General features: G+C 40.1%; 1 protein-coding gene across 8 annotated transcripts in view; it reads left to right on the top strand.

The window, feature by feature from the left end:
• The window catches only part of LOC111862551, a 41,874-nt gene extending 23,562 nt beyond the window's left edge, over positions 1–18,312 (top strand). For 6 of the 8 annotated variants that reach the window (XM_023848040.2, XM_023848045.2, XM_023848041.2 and 3 more), the window contains 5 exons: positions 5,021–5,192; positions 7,577–7,735; positions 9,889–10,117; positions 11,708–11,777; positions 16,862–18,312. In XM_023848040.2, coding sequence (XP_023703808.1) covers positions 5,021–5,192; positions 7,577–7,735; positions 9,889–10,117; positions 11,708–11,777; positions 16,862–17,992 — 1,761 coding nt within the window. In that variant the 3' untranslated portion in view covers positions 17,993–18,312. The remainder of the gene's footprint in view (positions 1–5,020; positions 5,193–7,576; positions 7,736–9,888; positions 10,118–11,707; positions 11,778–16,861) is intronic. The other 2 variants (XM_023848043.2, XM_023848044.2) reach the window with 2 other exon arrangements.
• The last annotated feature ends 348 nt before the right edge of the window (positions 18,313–18,660 follow it).

Here is an 18,660-nt window from a genome sequence, read left to right as displayed (position 1 = left end):
TGTCCGTAGCGTTATAGAGTAATGAGTTGCAAGGAAATTTCTAGGGGGGGGGGGGGAAGCGCAGCCGGAGCGTAAGGCTGACAAACTTACCACCGTCTGTGAGCCGATTGTGTAGAAAATGTGGGAGCCTCGACGTCTCACAACCCTATGGGCCTTTACCGCCTGTTACACACCTTCTATCTTCCGAAATGCTTTATCTGCGTGCAGTGTGTTCAAGCATGAAATGGACGGTCACGGGCTTCGCTGTGGTGAGCGTGTGTCACCTCGGCTCTTGCCCGTCGTCATCACGCAAGTCAAGTCATGCTTTTAGCCTAAATGCGGGCCCAGTCGAGGAGAAATCCCCAACCAGTTAAAAGGATTCAGGTTTCTTATGACTTCTTCACAACAACACGCCATTTCCAGACAATGTCACAGCAGTGTTGGAATTCCTTAAACTGTTTTAAGTACATAGTTCCATTGAATGACTTCTCATTGCTTCAGAGGATGGTGGAGCTAAAATACAGATTAGTACTTGTATGTCTAGGAGTTCCTCGTATGACGTCCATGGTTTGGCGATAATAATAATAATGATAATGATGATAGTCTTTGTTTAGGTACAGTTTGAAAACTTAAATGCCATTTGAACTTATCGGGCTCAGGATAGGGCCCAAAGAAGTGATGTTTTGAACACGGTAATGAACCTTCGGATCGATAAAATGTTGGGAAATTATGTTGTACTTTAGTGTCCTGTTGCACTGACTCCTATCCATAATGTGTATATATTTACCGTCTTTTAGTGCATACAATTTCACTTGTCACTTCACACTACATGTTTCGGCATCATTCTGCCATCCTCAGGTGTGTGAATCACGTTAAACCATTGCACTGCCTGCCATCAAGTGTTCATTTATAAAATGATATAAAATGCGTGTTTGTCGTTGTTCAGTAATAAAATTTATATATTAAAACTTGTTAAGATCTATCATCTTACATGTCGTATATCAAACTCGTGTTTAATGCCATTCATCCGCTATGGGAGTCGTTCTCCTTATGTTTTAATTATCTATATACTGTGTCTCTTGATGTGTGTGTCTTTCTTATGTGGCTGCGTGCGTTGTATTGTTGGACGCATGTGTGTGTGTTGGGAAATTCTTGAGTAGCTGAGCGTCTGGTGGCTTTTCTAGAAGGACTTAATTCCATGGAGTTAGTTAGATGTCCTTTTAACTAACTGGTCTTGACAGTCGTGTTAATACTGTTACTATGTGTTATAAAGCCGCATGCAGGAGCCACCTACTGTCACGCTGGTGTTTCTTAGACCCTGAACATGGAGGCGACAGGACTGACTACACGAGCTTTATATCCCGGAAGATAGAAGTCTTTGTATTTGAGATTGTTTTCATTCACTAAATTCCCATGAGCGCACACAGGTTTTACGTTAGCAAATGCCATTTCCATAGACTACAGATGATTCGCTGGCTATATAATTTATTCTTTGAAAGCATACGTTAGTATTTCACAATAATGTCCCGCGGGTTCGATTCCCAGTGAGGTCATTGGATTTTTCAATTGACCTAACCCTTACAGTTGCACTATGGCCCTTGGGTTGGCCCAGCCTCTTAACAGAAATGAGTACCAGGAATCTTCCCTGGGGGTAAAGGGCGGCCGGAATGTAAGACTGAAAACCCCGCCTTCCGTGAGCCGATTGTCTAGACAGTGTGGGAGCCTCGATGTCTCTCAACTCTACGTGCTTCCACGGCCTGTTATAGGGATAGCTTCTTTTTAAATCGTACTCCCGAGTTCGCTGGGGAAAGGTTCTGTGGTTCAGTCACAGCGAAGGGCAGGTGTGGCTTAGAAACGCTGTTTCACCTGTGTCACCATGACAGCACTCTTCGCGCCAGCATTTGTTATGATCCTTTCGGGTACTTTCTGTTGAAGGCTCTGGATTGTCATTCGCTCGAAGTAGGGTCCCTCCTATATCGTCTATTGCACCTGCAAACTGTTTAATAACTTTACGAACATTTTCTGCATTGCCAGACACTTTTTTTCCAACGCGTTGTACAAATCTTTACATGCAACATAAGTGAATGAAACAAAGATTAGTATAGGGATACCTCATCATCCAGCAACTGAGCTAGCCCAACTGAATCTTTGACTGAAATGTCATTGCAGCCATTTTCATTCTGAACAATGCTAAAGATTTCAAGCAGAGAAATCCGTGGTGTTAATATCCACCGCTTTCACAGTTCTACTTTGAAATTACATCGCGTGTCCACAGACTTCGGGACAGTGCGGTCACAGCAGTTCGTAACAAGTCTTAATGCTAAGGCGAAGCGGAAAGAAGGAGCGAAACTACTGTTGAAGGGGGGGGGCAGTCTTGCTGATTTCACTGTTGATCATGATTACGTCATCACTAAAGTCATCCGATGAGTATAACAGTGACTGAAATGTGCATAAGGAAAGGTATATTCATCTTAATTTGAACAACCTTCTTTCCCTCACTACGGGTACAAATAGCAGCGGCGTCATAGGACTGAGCAGTTCACTTTGTTCATTCTGGTCCGTCACACTAGTCAGATATTATTGAATGATTTGACAAGTGTCTCAGCACATAACGAAAGGAGAAACAGCTCAACAGCACAGATTCATAACCAACTATATAAAAAGAGGAAAACAGCACTGCCCGAACCTCTTAAGGAAGGCAATATCACCCCAATCTCCCGTTGATAGAAGAGGCACGGAGACTAGTACCTTGGCGGTTTAAGATTTTAAATATTAAGAATTTTTAACTCAACCACATTTTATCTTAATTAAAATCTTTATATTAAACTTTGACTCAACTTGATGTACTATGATCAATGTAAGAGTAGTTCCTTAGCATATTGTTATGCCTTCTGAAGATGGTCATAACTGACCGAAACATGTAGAGGCATTCGTATAAATATACATTTGAGTCACACTGGACGGTGTTGTCAAATTTTTCTATAATACTGAACAGTTAACTATGTCCAGGTTTGTAGTGTGCCAGTTTTTGTTTTCAGACAGCCGCAAAACACTGCTGCGAGATTCAGAACTGGAATAAAAAATAAAATCTTTCGACCGGACCGTCACGTTAAAAGTATCGAAACAGTAAGACGAATTGAGACACGCAGGAAGTGTCAGTCGTTTAATCAGTTCGAATTCATACAAAGTTTGCATTTTTAATTTCCTCCGTATTTGTGTGCTTGTATACTTAATATGTACAGTCCAGAAGTTCATTTTGATGTATTTTTTGACACAATAGCACTGCGATGGTGTTGTTAAACAACGCTGACGAAAATTGCTAGTTCTGATACTTAGCCCAAGAATATTTCGCGACTATAAGATGTTTCACTTTCGTCATATCCTGTAACGATTAGGCCGTGCGTTCCATAAAACTTAATGCCATTTATTATCATGCCAAAAATATGTCAATTTTTATCTACAAGCTCATGTGGCACTGAGTGAATACACAGCCCTCATTCAGTTTGGACAGAATGCCCACAGAATCGAAAAGATTGAACTTCACACTATTCTCAGTGTGGATTGCACAGGTTCCAGGTTTTCTTTTATTTCACTCGTTAACATAAATGTTTCCGGTCTCCAATGTCTGTTGCAGTTCAAGTACTTTTGCCTCCAAACCAAACACATACAGACCAGAAGACTGAATTATTTACCTCACTTGCATTCAACCGTCTTTTCTTATTAAACCAAGAAGTGATGAATGCCCTACTTTGATTCTTGCCACTCTACTAAAGTTTAGTCTTTCTAGGTTGATGTGCGCCAGGCTTCTAGGACCTATATTTATATTCTTTCTTCTATACTTCAGAGGACAAATGGAGTTTCCAGAAGTACGTCTATCTTATTCATTATAATCGAATACTAAGTGACTAAAATTGCTTCCGGTCGAGAATCAAATACTGGTTCTCCCGAATATTGTGAAACACCGTGCAGTCTGGTAGATAGGTACAAACGTATCAGACGAACACTGTGCCACAATGTTCAGTGTAGAAGATGTGGAGGCAGCAAGTTACTCCGAAACGTCGTTACCTACAAACTATATTCACGTCACATCCAAGAAGACCGTAATCTCAATATTTTAGTTTTATTTATGTAAATTACTTGCAGTCTCTCAGATTACATAGCACCGAAAGACATAATTAGTGAATTGTAAAGAGTGTGGAAAAAGCGCTCATGGCCTGATTTGGACTATTATGCAGGCATTTGCTTGGAGAGACTGATTAAAACCATAACAAAGTTCCATTCTCAATTTTGCGAGTCTAACGTTGTAGTGTAAGGGGCACTATGCTACAAGCCGGAAGGTCGCGGGATCGAATCCCGATAAAGTGTATTTTTTTAATTTACCTAATCCTTCCAGCCGCACTATGGCCATCGACTCGACTCAGCCTCTAACAGAAATGAGTACCAGGAATATTCTTGGGGGTAAAGGGTGGCGGGCGCGTAAGGCTGACAACCTTACCGCCATCTATGAGCCGATTGTCTATAAAATGTGAGAACCTCGACATCTCAGAACCCTATGGGCCTCCACGGCCTGTTACAGGGATAACTTTACTTTTTACTTTTACTTTGACGTTGTAGTGTATCGGTTATATTGCGAGCTTAACAGCGTGATGCATCGATTTGGAGATAAACCGTGTAATCTGTCGACGATATTGCGAGTTTAACAGCCTAGTTTATTAATTGTTTGGCGAGGATAACACTTCATATTGTTGATAAAATCTTCTCTGGCTATCAGCCGTGTCCGTTGGTTAAATATTACCGCCGTTTCAGAGACCATGGGACAGCTGGTCCCTGACGTGTCGGTACTTTTTAACCATTTGACACGGTTAGTGGACTGAGAAGATTTTGTTATCTTTAGACACCGTGAAAACTTCAGAGTTTATATTATCATACTATATTAACGAGATTGGAGGTGTAATTTATCGATTGTATTACAAGATTTGATAGTAAAATATATCATTTATGTTGCGAGATAATGGGTGTAATATATCGATAATATTTTCAGGCCAGCCAAGCAGAAAGCCATGTTTTCAATTGCTTGAGAGAACTGGAAATCCCTCGACTGTGGCTAGTCTTCTTTCAGGGCCGCAGTTATGGGGGAAAATCATTTCGCAAAGAGAGAAATGGTAAATTGATAATGCGTGAACATGACTACGTGTTCTTCACTTCATATAATGGTCAGTATTTTAAAAAACAACAAAACCAAACAACTAATGGAATTATTTTTTTCATGATTTGAAGAGCAGACAAGTTCTGATTTACAGAATTTATAGAAATTATTTTACTTTTTATTTCCTCATGAAGTTCAGTTTTGCATGTTACTGGCCCTCCAAGATACTTAATTTTTTAAAAATTTAAAAATGATTTGTTGTTTAGGTTTCAACCCTCTTTTAAAGGATATACCAAACACCAAATGCCTTTATGAAAAAGTCTTCCTGCATCCATTGCAAACTTTGATAGATTTTAAGGAAGAGTGGATAGTGTAGTTCTGTATTTTTGAGTTCATGTAGTTACCAAATCATGACTGCAATATGTCTACTGTTGAGTAGATTTTCTACACAGAAATTGAGCATGTTCTTGTAGCAGTAATGACGAAACCGGTATTCTGGAAGTACTTAGTTTCTATCACAGCCAAATTACCAACGCTTAAGTTAGTCTTTCTTGCCTGTCCAGTTGAGTACCATAAAGTAGGTCATAACTGTCTCTGTGAGATTTGAGGAGGTCCTCATAATAGTGTACGAGGGTAAGTCAATAAGAAAGTTACAAATGGATATAGAATTTAACAAATAAGAGTACTGATTCGAAAAATGCTTTTATTTCTCAACATAATCTCCCTGTACATTGAGGCACTTGTCCCATCGTTTCACAAGCCCCTGAAAACCAGCAGCATAAAATTCTTTGGGCTGCTGTCGGAACCAGGCGGTGACTCCCCTTTCTACAGCGTCATCGTCGGGAAAATGTTCAGCCGAAAGATGATGTTTAAGAGGGCCGAACAAATGGAAGTCGCTTGGAGCAAGGTCAGGGCTATACGGAGGATGCTCGAGGACTTCCCACTTGAAATTTCGCAGCGTCTCATTTGCCTTGTTGGCAGTATGGGGACGCGCGTTGTCATGCAAGAGCAACACGCCTTTGGAGAGGAGTCCTGGTCGCTTCCGTTGAATGGCCTTACGAAGGTTCCTGATGATGTTACAGTAGGAGTCGGCATTTACGGTTTGTCCTTGAGGCTGGAATGCGGTCAGCAGTATGCCTTTGTGATCCCAGAAGACTGTGAGGATCACTTTCCTGGAGGATGGTGTCACCTTAAACTTTTTTTTTGGCAGGTGAAGCAGGATGTTTCCATTGCACTCACACACGCTTTGTCTCGGGCTGGTAATGGTGAACCCAAGACTCATCACCTGTGACAATTCGGGCTAGCATATCGTGTCCTTCATTGTGGTAGTGACTGAGATGCTGTAATGCCAGACCCATTCTTTGCATTTTGTGTTGTGGGTTCAGCATGCGCGGCACCCATCGTGCACAGACTTTGTGAAAACCTAACCTGTCATGCATTATGAGGTAGGCCATGCCGTGTGAACGACCAATAGGAGTGGCTATAGTGTCTATAGTTACCTTTCTGTCTGCTTGGATTAAGTCTTCAACCCGTTGCACATTTGCCTCTGTGGCAATCTCCGTTGGCCAGTCAACGCGGTGTTTGTCTTCGATACGTGTCCGCTCTTCAGAGAACTTCTGCACCAGTTGTAAACAGCTTGACGTGACAGTCACTTCTAACCGTAGGTGGGAAGCATTTCTTTTTTAATATTCTTTGATTCCATACCTTTTGCCCACAAAAATCGCACAACGGAGCTCTGCTCGAGGGTTGTACACTCACTCAGGGGCCCCGCCATCTTGCAACTGCTGTTTGCTTTTGTAAACATCGATTGTCTCGTGTCGAATGTCATCAATTGCCACCGGACTAATGCTGCCATCTAGTGGCAATAGCCTCAAGTGCCTCATTCAAACATGTAGTACCTTAGATCAATTTGTAACTTACTTATTGACTCACCTACAGATGTTCAGATTATGATCTCTTGCCCTGTAGTTTGGTAGGTAGGTACCAACATTTTGGAGAAACTTGGTACCTCCATGAGGAGATTCTGCAGAAAAAATGTATGCCTCCCTGCCGTACTACACGGTGATATTCCTCAGAAGATTGTAATCTTCACAGTTACAGCATCTCCTTTGAAGGCCCTAACAATTGATTCAACACCTTCCCATCATGTTGGATAGGAGGCTCATATAACTTTGTGCAAGTAATTGAAGTAGCATCAGTAAATAATTAAATAATAAATTAGTAAGATTTATGATATTCTGCAGTTTAGTACTTATGTTAATTAGCTTTGTTGACAAAACCTTTGTGTTTGCAATAAATGAACACCATGACAAATAAGGGAATCAAAATCACATAGTGGATTCTTTAACAATGTGTTTATTTTTCAACTATTGTCTCTAATATACATTAACTAAAAGCATTTTGATGTCTGTTCATTTAAACTGAATCATTTACCCTCTTGGTATTTCACAGGAAGTAAACAGGTAACGCTTGTAGAAGTGAAGTCAACATGTGATATGTTGTACAGTGGAATGATGACTAGTGACGCAAAAATGATCAAGAACAGCAAACGCTCAGCTCAGCACCAACTCCGAGACCACGTTGAACTTCTTCAAGCTAGTACAGAACTAAGTATGTCCATGACCACCAGGTTGGGGGTCTAATTTTTTACCTTCCTCTGAGTATTATTTCCTTATTTTGTGTGAAAGTTGAGGTTTAGAGTCTGCCTCAAACCAGAAAATATATTTAAAGGAAGGTTATCTGATGAATCTAAAATAAACTGAGCTGAACTTACTATTCATGATTATCAAGGTAACAAAAATTCAGAGTAATTTAACCTAAAATTTGATAGTGCCAAACCATATGACAATTATACACGTATCTTCAGACTTAGTCTTCTGGAATTAGTAAATGACACTTTATACACACCAGATATAATGGTTACACCACCATACCTCAAGTCTTGTGGAACTGGGTATACTGCCATGACTTTGTCTTCTGGAATGTTGTTGTGACATTTCCTCCATATCAGACATAATTATTATATTGCCATGACTCAGTCTTGTGTGGTCAGATAGTGAGATTTCTTCCACACCTATTGCACCAGATATATTAACAATATCACCATGTCTTAGTCTTCTGGAATTTGATAGTGATATTTCCTCCACATCACCTATTATGAGTTGATGCTTCAACCCTGAAGCTGAGGACATCATCTCTCCACAATGTTTGTATCCATTTAAAAGACCACCTGGGATCACAGTCCTTAAGACCACGATCTGAACGCTTGCTGTCATGAAAACTTTCTCCATCCATTTCCATATTCTCTGGGATATGTATGTGGTCATGTTCATTATTGTAGCCCATGTGCTTGCTGTCAACTTCCTGTAATAAGAGACCAGCAGTTTCACAGAACTATGAGACAGTGGATCTTTGTGAATCCTATTGATAACATCCCTCTTGTATCTTTGCAGCAAATTTCATTTGTGTCACATTGTACCTAACATGCAATATATCCTTTCTTCAACTCGAGGGTTTGTGGCTGAAAGTTTCATGGTATGTCCCTTCTCTTGTGGTTTGCATGTACATTGTAAAAGAGTTGGGGTGATAAACCTTTTCTACACATAAATTATGTGGAAGGCATTCCCATATGTAATACCAAAACCGTGATAAGTTCCCCAGTAGTGAAGTCTGGTTTGAGAGATATATGATTATGATATTGAATAATGTTATTGATAATGTGAGGGCTGTCGCTTTCAGATGTTGTAAAACAATTCCTCTGTGAATGTCAGTAAAAATTAATCAAGTGGTGAACAGTTTTCACTGGTATTTCATGCTCCAGTTTGATTGCAGGCCAGTGAACTTGTGTATAACTGCATCATCTTTGCTTATTCGATGGTGCCATGAAGCAACTGGTTCATGTTGTTAGTGTCACTGTGCTCTGAAAATGCATGTGAGCATTCAGAGAAAGAATAATGTGAGACTTAAGTCTTTATCAGAAGCAGAATATCATATTAATTCTTGTAGCTTACCTGTGCTAAATCTATTGGTGTTTTCCTACTCATGATACTGTACATAACCCAGACTGTATAGCATAATATGACTGGGAGATGATGAAAATGAATGGAAAAGATTTGGAAGGAAATGGTCATGGCCTAATTTAAGGTTCTATCCTGGCATTTGCCTGGAGGGACTGAGGAAGGCGGTGAAAGATGTCAGGATAGTTAGTGCCTTGATCAAGATTTCAACCAGGCACCTGCTGAAAGGAAGTCAAAAGTGTTACCACTTGAACCAACTTGCTTGGTTGTTTTCTTTCCATGGTAGAGATAATTAAACTTGTGATATATTATGTGTAAATAGAAAACACTATCAGCACATTTCGTCAACTTCATACCACACATACCAACCACAAGTGCTGCATACCTCCTGCGTTCATAATTGCTGCTATGAGATGCAGCCTACTGTACGCACCCCATTATGTCTTTGAGGACTAGATAAGATTGAGTATGGCAACAGCATAATCAGATCTTAAGATTAAAGATTGTTCATTGTACAAAACAAACTGGGTAGAAACTATAATATCTGATAGTTGTAAACAGTGGAGGTTGAGATATCTGTGCCTTTTTTCTCTGATTTCTAGAACAGTCCCTCTTTTGTAAACAAATCCAGTCATGTCCTGCAGACAGTAAGTCACATTAGTTTTCCAGATAACATGTGCATTTGTTATTAAATCCCTGTTTATTATAAAATAACAATGGGACTAATGGTTATGGTTTATCTTTCAGGCAGTGACTTTAGCATAAGTCTGAACTGTTATATATTCTGGCCATTTTTATCATCCATGACCAGAGATCCACAAAATAACACAATTTTACGATGGAAGGAAGATGGAAAACTGCATGTGTTTTCAGAAACACTTGGAGCCCCAGAAAAATTTCAGCAGTGGTTCCATGATGAGATTCTTCAGAATGGGAAGCCTATGAATGAGAACCACTGGGATCTGTTGCTCAGAAGGTATTATAAAATTCACAAGTTCTTGGCAGGGGGCCACATACTAATGGCTAATTTGTATTTTGCACCTACCCACACCATGCATGAGGTAGGCACCAGCTTTCACATTTGGGATTTATCATGACTTCCCTTAGTGCTCATAGGTGAATTGCGGTATAATACATTAACAGGCCATAACTGGTTTTCTGCAAAGATTTGCATTTCATTTAACTTGACTTTGAGTAATTTAATTTAATCCCGGTACAGCATGCATAAACTATAACCAAAGAACAGCAATATCACACAGCAAGTACTTCTTACTGATTAAATAATCTGAACTATTTTGGGTTTCAAAATTGCTGTCTTCAAGGATGTAAACATTGTGCACTCAGTTACCAACGTTTTAGAGGAATCTGTTATCCAAATTATCCCTTCAACCTTCAGGGCAGAAGACAAGTTTCTCTACCCTGAATATTGAGGGACTACTTGCCACTGAAATGTCAGTGAACATTTACCTGACTGTGGCATCACATCCTAGAAGGCACTGTTCACCACAATTAACGTTTGTGTTGACAGAGAGAATTCAAGATTCCTTCAGGACATTTCCCAGAAATGTAGGAAAGCTAGCACCATGAGAAAGCAATAAAGGAATTTTCAACAGAATTTAAATGCTGGCCACACATTCTTCATTCTTTGATGTTTCATAGTTTTCCATTCTCTGATTCAGTAATGTACATCAATATTACAGATGTTAAGGGAACTGACAGACTTTTGAGTTAAGAATAATTTGTACTTGTTAGGGGCATTCACAGACCTGCAGAGGGATATTTAATTATGCTGTCAGTCTCTCTCCTGGCACCTCTGGAATTACAGAATATCACTTGCCTTTTTCATATTAACTGTATTTTATGTTGTGGATGGTAGGATGTCATTTATAATTCCTGCTGTCAAATGTATCTCTTAAAGTGTACAGTTTTCATTTTTGTCACAGCCTGTGTGAAATAGTAAGATGAGAACAACACAATCCGATTATCTGAAGAACTGAAGTTTTGTGTAGTCAGACTAACTGATTCATTACTCATTCATTCCCTCCCTCCTTCCATGAAGTTGCCTTTATTAAAAAGCCACTCAAGAAATTCCCAGCATTTCATGGGACCGGGAAGTTGCCTTGTCCACAAGAGCCAGCCACTGAGTCCCTAATCCTGAGCCAGATAAATCAAGGCACCATGCTGTACGTCCTGCCCATCACATTTTTAGGAGACATCTTGTAAAAATTCAAAACATAATTAAAGTACAGAATGTTCAAATCCAAGTCTATGTATGATATAATAACAAAATCATTTAATTATAAAATATACATTTTTATTTCAAAACAGATTGAACTTTATGAACACCCCTGTACTCTCTGGGGGAGGGACAGAATAACTACATGATGATGACAGATTATTTTCCTGTGATGGTAACAGTTAACTAATCATGCAGTGATATGTTTTACATTTATCTATTAGTAGTAGCAGTATTATTAAAAGGTCCAGTCTTCCAGAACTGTAAAATGCAGGACACATGTGGATAAAAGCTCTTTCAGCTTTAACTGTACTTAATTCTTTCAATTAGGTTCATAGTTCTGAGCTGTGGAGTGTACGTTGATGAAATTCATGATGGAATGCTGGCCCTTCTGTCTCAGGTAAGATATTTCAGTCAAGTTTTTCACCCCATTCATTCCATTCAGGCCGATTTATTGTTGATGTCCAGGATCCATGAGGTTGTAGCAACTGCCACTTAATTCATAGTTGCCTTGAAACATGCCTGCTTATGTAATCTTTGAAAGTGGATCAGAAACTATTTAAAACAGTCACAAAATATAGATGATTTTTTTCCTAATGGTTCGGAAATGGGCCAGGGACCACACTGACAGATTACAATGAAGCTATAGAGTGGACCATGTGTCCTGCCTTCTGCCATTTGAAAAACAGAAGTAAGTATTTGGAGTGAAAAATGTGTTGCAGCAGATAGTTAAATGGTGTAAATTAATTTCAGCTGCAAAGCTTGCACATGACTTTCAACACACTGAACCAACAAACTGACAATTAAACCTGAACTAAAATTATTTAGCTTAAACTTTTTAATGACATTTCCTCCACACCAAATGTAATGGTTGTATTGCCATGACATGGTCTTCTGGAATTTGGTAGTGGCATTTCCTCCAGAGCAGATGTAATGGCTATACCACCACAAATCAAGTGTTTCAGAATGGGTAGTGGCATTTCTTCCACACCAGTTACAGGGCCCGGCAGGGAGGTGTGATGGTTTTCAGAAAACTAGTATATATTTTTTGACGAATAGAAAATTTTAATTTTTTTAAAGAGTACATGTATAATGCCATTTAAGATGCTGTAACAAAAAATAAGAAAATTTAAATTCATTTTCGGAAAATAACATCATGCAAATGGCGGCCATTATTGTCCAAGCATTGTTGCAGATGAGCGGAAAAGTTGTCCATAGTTCCTTGAAGCATAGCAAGTGGAATCGCTTGAATTTCTCGGGTGATGGCATCTGAAAGGGCCTCAGGAGTGCGTGGTTTGTCAATGTAAACCTTAGCTTTCCAGTAGTCCCATAAAAAGTAATCGCACGCTGAAAGATCTGGGGATTGAGGGGGCCACTCCACATCCCCACGCTTTGAAATGAGGTGCCCAGGAAAATGTTCTCTCAATAAAGCCATTGATTCTCTTGAGGTGTGGCAAGTAGCCCCATCTTGTTGAAACCAAACTGTACTGAGGTCGATGCGATGTCTTCGCTATTCAGGCAGTAAGAACCCGCGCAACATTGTCATGTAACGTTGTGAGTTTACTGTTACAGTGCGTCTGCCTTCCATGAAAAAGTAAGGCCCAATTATGCTGAATCGGGCCATTCCACACCTCACAGTGATTCGCTTGCAATGTAGGGGTCTTTTTGATGGAGTTCTTGGGGATTGTTTGCTGACCAATACCGGAAATTTTGTTTAATGACACTTCCTGTCAAGTGAAAATGCGCCTCATCACTTATGATGAGAACAGTGTCATCCCTCAGCACTTCAAGCATTCTTTCAGCAAACATAAACCTCTGTATGAAATCATTCTGCTGCAGTTCTTGAACCACCATGATTTTGTACGGGTGGTAGTGAAGGTCAAAGTGTAAAATTCGGCGAACTGATCTCTCTGACATCCATAGAGCGTGAGCGTGCTGTACCGCTGACCGACATGGTCTGGTCTCCACAGCTTGTTGAACTCTTTTGATGTTTTCCGGAGTCCTCTTGGTTCGATTGCCTCCACGAGCTGTACACGGTCTCATAGATCCAGTTGTCCTGACGTTCTTCACCCACGTCAGTATTGTGTTTTGAGATAGAACAGCGCCATGTCGATCAACATTGAAATCAGTATGAAATCTGTGCTGCGTAAGCTCCACTGAACTACCTGCTTGAATAAACGTCTCAAAAACAAAGGTGCGATGTTCAATTGCCCACGGTTCCATGGCCACTGAAATGGTGTCTAACAGTGAGTAACTGCCAACCATTGCACATGCGCTAGTCCCCCTACCCCCACTTTTATACCCATCACAAATACATCACACCTCCCTGCCAGATTCTGTATAAAGGTTGTATCACCATGATATAGGGACATATTTGCTCAAGACAAGAACTGTGAAGCTACCGGAGACAGCTGTTGCTAGGGAATGGCTCAGCAAACAATGTCAGGCAACAGATTTGTAACACACAATAATGGAGTAACAGGGAAGGGGTGCTCTCTGTGCAGTCTTTTCGATAACTAAGTGATGCAACAATGGAAAAACTGTTGGGGGAAGGGTTTTCTATGCTGTCTGTGCCAATGCACACCAGTCTGTGTGCGATGGTGAATTGTAAAGTGTAGCCATTAGTTGTGTTTAAGTGTCCAAAAAATCCAAATTACCAATCCACACCCTGTCTGTAGTCACACTCTTATCATGTGACAATATGATTCCCTAAACCTTCTTTGTGGAAATGGGATTCACCACTTGAAGGTAAGATTTGCATTGAGGTAGTGGTCTCATGCTTTGTGCATCTCCTCCTTACATCTAGAATGTCAATGCTAGCGCTTCTCAGCATTTCAGGATTTCAGAGGTGAATAAATGATGGTGGAAAGCAGAGGGGTAGTTCTGGAAAATGTTGGTAGAGGAGCCCAAGACCCAAATCAGGTTGCAGAGCCAGGAAGGAGGAGGTAGATGATGTGGAGGGGGAGGAGAACACAATGTTTCAAATGATACGCGAATAAAGATTAATGACAGAGTTTTGTGTTCCACTATTGCTTAATGGCATGGTTAGTGCTGGCATATGTTTCTGTTTTTAATATAGTGATATTGCTTATAGCCTGTACCAATTGCAGTTAACAGCACATTCCTTTCCTTTCAAGGGAGAAACAATCTGTAACAATGTAAATTTTCGTATTAGTGGGACTGTGATTTTATCCAAGTATTGAAGGAATATTAAAGAGCAGACATCCCAGAAGAATGTGAAACATCACTCTGTAAAGTGTTGTCATATGTCACTGACTAGACACAGGATCTGGATTGGTAACTGGATATACCGAACACTTATAACACATTCCTACAAAGGATTTCAACACTGTCATTGGTTTATACGCATTTAAGATCACTACCGCCTCTGTGGTCTAGTGGTCAGGGTTCCTGGCTACAGATCCAGAGGTCCAGGTTCGATTCCCGGCACAACCAGATTTTCTGAGAAGTAGTGGGTATGGAATGGGGTCCACTCAGCCTCGTGAGGATAATTGAGTTGTTTCAAGGAAACAGCGGCTCCGGTCTAGAAAACCGAAATTAACGGCCATGGGGATTCGTTGCACTGACCACGTGACACCCTCTATCTGCTAAAATTGGCATTATGTTTGCTGACAAGTGGCGGTCGCTCGGTTGGTATAGTTCTCTTGCAGGCTAAAACCACCAAATTTGTTTTGTTTGTAACTACAGCATACATGCAGCATTCTGTGTTCCTACCAGTCACTGACTGGTAACGGCTGTAGATTTCTCAGCTCCCATACTCAAGTCCTTGCTGGATAGTGACTGTTACACAACTAACTCGTGACAGCAACTAACCCTCAGCTAACTACTGATCAGCTGGTCTTCTCAGTGTATAGTGTGATATTAACATATAACACCACAACAAACCCTTTCAAAGAGAAACAAATGGAAAGTAAAAGCACTCTATGTGAGTCTTGAGAAGTACTGAGGAGAAAACAAGTAAAACAGTTAAGTTGACCCTATGCTTAACTAATTGAGCACTATGCAATAAAGGCGTATGGGGGAGTAGAGGGATAGAACCATAATTTCTTGACCTCAGCACTAGCTGGAGGTAGGTGGTCAGCTACATGCCACAGCCACTGTACCCCCAGAGAAAGAGCCCCTGGTACTCACTGGACAGAAGGTTGGGTGGACACCAGAGTTGGTCTGAGCTACGAAAAGAGAAAATTCTTGACCCTACCAGCACTTGAACTCTGACCCCTCAGTTGTCCAGTCTGTAGCCAGTCGCTATACTGACTATGCTATCCCAGTTCAAAAGGAGAAAACAAGATAGGATAGAATTACAAGTGAAATTTTTTGATAAGGTGGAATTCAGGATTTGTTAATAGAGTTAGAAGAGAAATGTTGTACTTGAGCATCCATTGCAGCCTTTTGTACATACATGTAACCACCATCTTAAATGCAACTCTTATTTTTGTCTTTCATGTCTCATAAGATATACAAAAGATGAAAGAATGTGTCGCATTTAAGATGGTTGCTTCATGTGTATTAGAAGAGACATGATTGCAATGGGGTAGCCATGTAAAAAGAATGAACAAAATAGCGATATTGAGTAAGTTATGTGGCATGCCACCAGAAACTGGAATGGCTGACGAGATCAGAGTTGATTTCCTAGGCAATGACTAACATTCCCGCGACAGTGGCTAGGAAGCAGATTCCTAGCAATTCCTAACAGTGGAGTTTCCACTGTTACACATGAATTGTTGAAGCAGTGAGTGGAACGAACCCTTTGAGATGGTGTTCCCTATTGAGTCCGCGTGGAAGTTATGAGAGTCCAACTGCGACAAGAGATGAGTTTCAGTTTGTAGTTCACCTTAGAAGAGTAGTCAGTCTTCAGTTGGCTTCAAAGCAGTATTTGTGATTGTGAATACTTGTATTTGTAAGTTTAAAAGTGAGCGTCCAATAAACATAATAGGCAAATCCAAAACCCGCATGAATTTTCTTGTCGTGTTGCCTAGCAAACATGTGACAGGTATTAGACCTAATGGATGACCTAGAACAAGATTGTTTAGTCAGGTACTTGAAGACCTCAAGACTGGAGGCTTTTCATCCACTGACCTGTATAAAAGGGAAGAGCTCCAAGAAGAATGTGCAAGGCGAGAGAGAGAGGGATACATGAAGACGAAATTCTGACACATAATTTTAAATAAAGGTTTCTAAATTTTGATTATCAAGAGAGGGATTTGTGGGCTGTTAAAGATCAGGAACATTACTTCTAGTGACAGTAGTGCCACTCCCAGGAGCTTAATTTTACGGGAAGTTGGAGGTGAGATGGAGAGATAAAAACTTGAGTGACTTCTGAGGTTTCAGATGTGGGACAAAAAGTAAGTAAAAACTCTCCCTTTAGTGTAGTATACATTTACCTGTTACCTCAATTAGTGCATTATTTAAAAAAACATCTGCATGAAAAGTTGAATTTGAGTAATACATTGTTTTTACCTGCAGGAACAAGTGGACCTGTTAAATCGGAGGCCAACCAACAAACCTCTCATAATCCATGGAGCAGCTGGTACTGGTAAAACAATGCTCATTATACGGAAGCTGCAACAATTACATGAAGAAGGAGAGCTACATAAAAATGCCCGGGCTCTTTATGTCTGCTACTGGCCAGGAATTCGCTGCGATGTTGTTCGGAAGCTAGAAGCACTTGGAATATCTGAATTTGTAGACACACAGCGTTTTTTCATCAGCACAGATGGATTTTTGAAAGGAAATAATAATGGTTATAAGCATGTATTTATGGACGAGTGTGAAGCTATCTGTTTGTCATTTGACGAGAATATCATCACACAAACATTTCAGGAACTATTTAAGTGCTATCATATGGGGAACTTTAATGCTGGTGTAGAAGAGCCAGGTGTTTTGTGGTTTCTGGTGGACATCAATCAGGCCTCTCTGTTCCTTCCAAAATATTCACCAAACATTCTTAAAACACCTGATGTAATATTAACAAAGGTTGTGCGATCAACTTGCACCATTTACAGAGTATTCCAACAATTTTATCAAGAACCGATTCCAAGAATGCCTGCTGCAGTTAAATTGGAGGCTTACCAAAATCTTCAAGGCATATCTGTAGCACATAATATAAGTGGACCCCCCATCTACTGGGTGGACAGCAACAGCCAGGAATCATGTTTAAAAGTCCTGGTATCAGTCATTCTGGATCTCTGTTCTACCAAAGGTATCAGGCCAAATGATCTCTGTGTCCTGCCATTTCTGGTTAACAGCAATTACAAGCCAGATGTTATAAATCATGAAATAGAAAACCATTTTGTGGAGCGAGGATTCATGCCACAAGCCTTGGCAAATGTTGAAAGTTTCTTGCTGACAAGCAAACCAAATAATTTCCTAGTTCCATGGGTTCTTCGAGTAAAGGGGTTGGAGTTTAAGGTGGTTGTTATGGTTATAGATGATGAAGACTTTGACTATGCAGATGCAGAGGATAGGCGAAAGGTTTATATAATGATGTCACGATGCACTTGTCTGCTTGTGTTGCTTAGTTCAGAAGCCATAAAGAATAACATTGACAAATACAACATTATCAAGCACTATCCATTTTCAATGAAATTACCATAGAATACTCTGCAATGCAGAAACTTGTGTTAATGTTTTAATGGTTTTTATGGAAACCATAATGTGTGTGCACCATATCTCATAATGTAACCCAGTATTTCCTTTAGTACATATAAAAGCTCATGGGAGATGTGGAGGGGCTGATCAGTTGCAGCATTGATATACAAGTAACGTTCAGTAAATAAGGTTCCCTCGCCTGTAACATTACATTAATCAGCTTAGTCCTGATGGCTCTGCTGAAGTTTTGTTTGGACCTCAGAAGCAATTCTTGGGAGATCCCCAACATTGAGGGAATGGAAGTGGCTGTTGGCGAATACCTGTGAGTGCAAGCAACAGAATTTTTAAACTCATTCCAAGATAGGACAGATGCATTAATGTGCTCGGGAATTATGCTAGAAAAATGGTATATCAGTGGAATAAATGAATTACATTTTATGTCCTAATGACCTCTCATTTAATTTGGATGACCTATGGAACCTTACTTACTGAACAAGCTTCATAGTAATATATGCTTATATTGACAATACAGCTGAACTATAGATAATCAGAGTAACTACTGTGGAAATTATGTAGTAAATTTGGATTAAACAGGAAAGGAATGGTTATGTGCATATAAGGAAGAACCATCAGAAAACCTTTAACCCTTTGACGTGGTAATTTAAATTCCGCGG

This window comes from Cryptotermes secundus, unplaced genomic scaffold, assembly GCF_002891405.2.
Source record: "Cryptotermes secundus unplaced genomic scaffold, Csec_1.0 scaffold1293, whole genome shotgun sequence".
In the NCBI taxonomy this organism is placed as follows: Eukaryota; Metazoa; Arthropoda; class Insecta; order Blattodea; family Kalotermitidae; genus Cryptotermes; species Cryptotermes secundus.
This window is presented reverse-complemented; position numbering and strand designations above follow the sequence as displayed.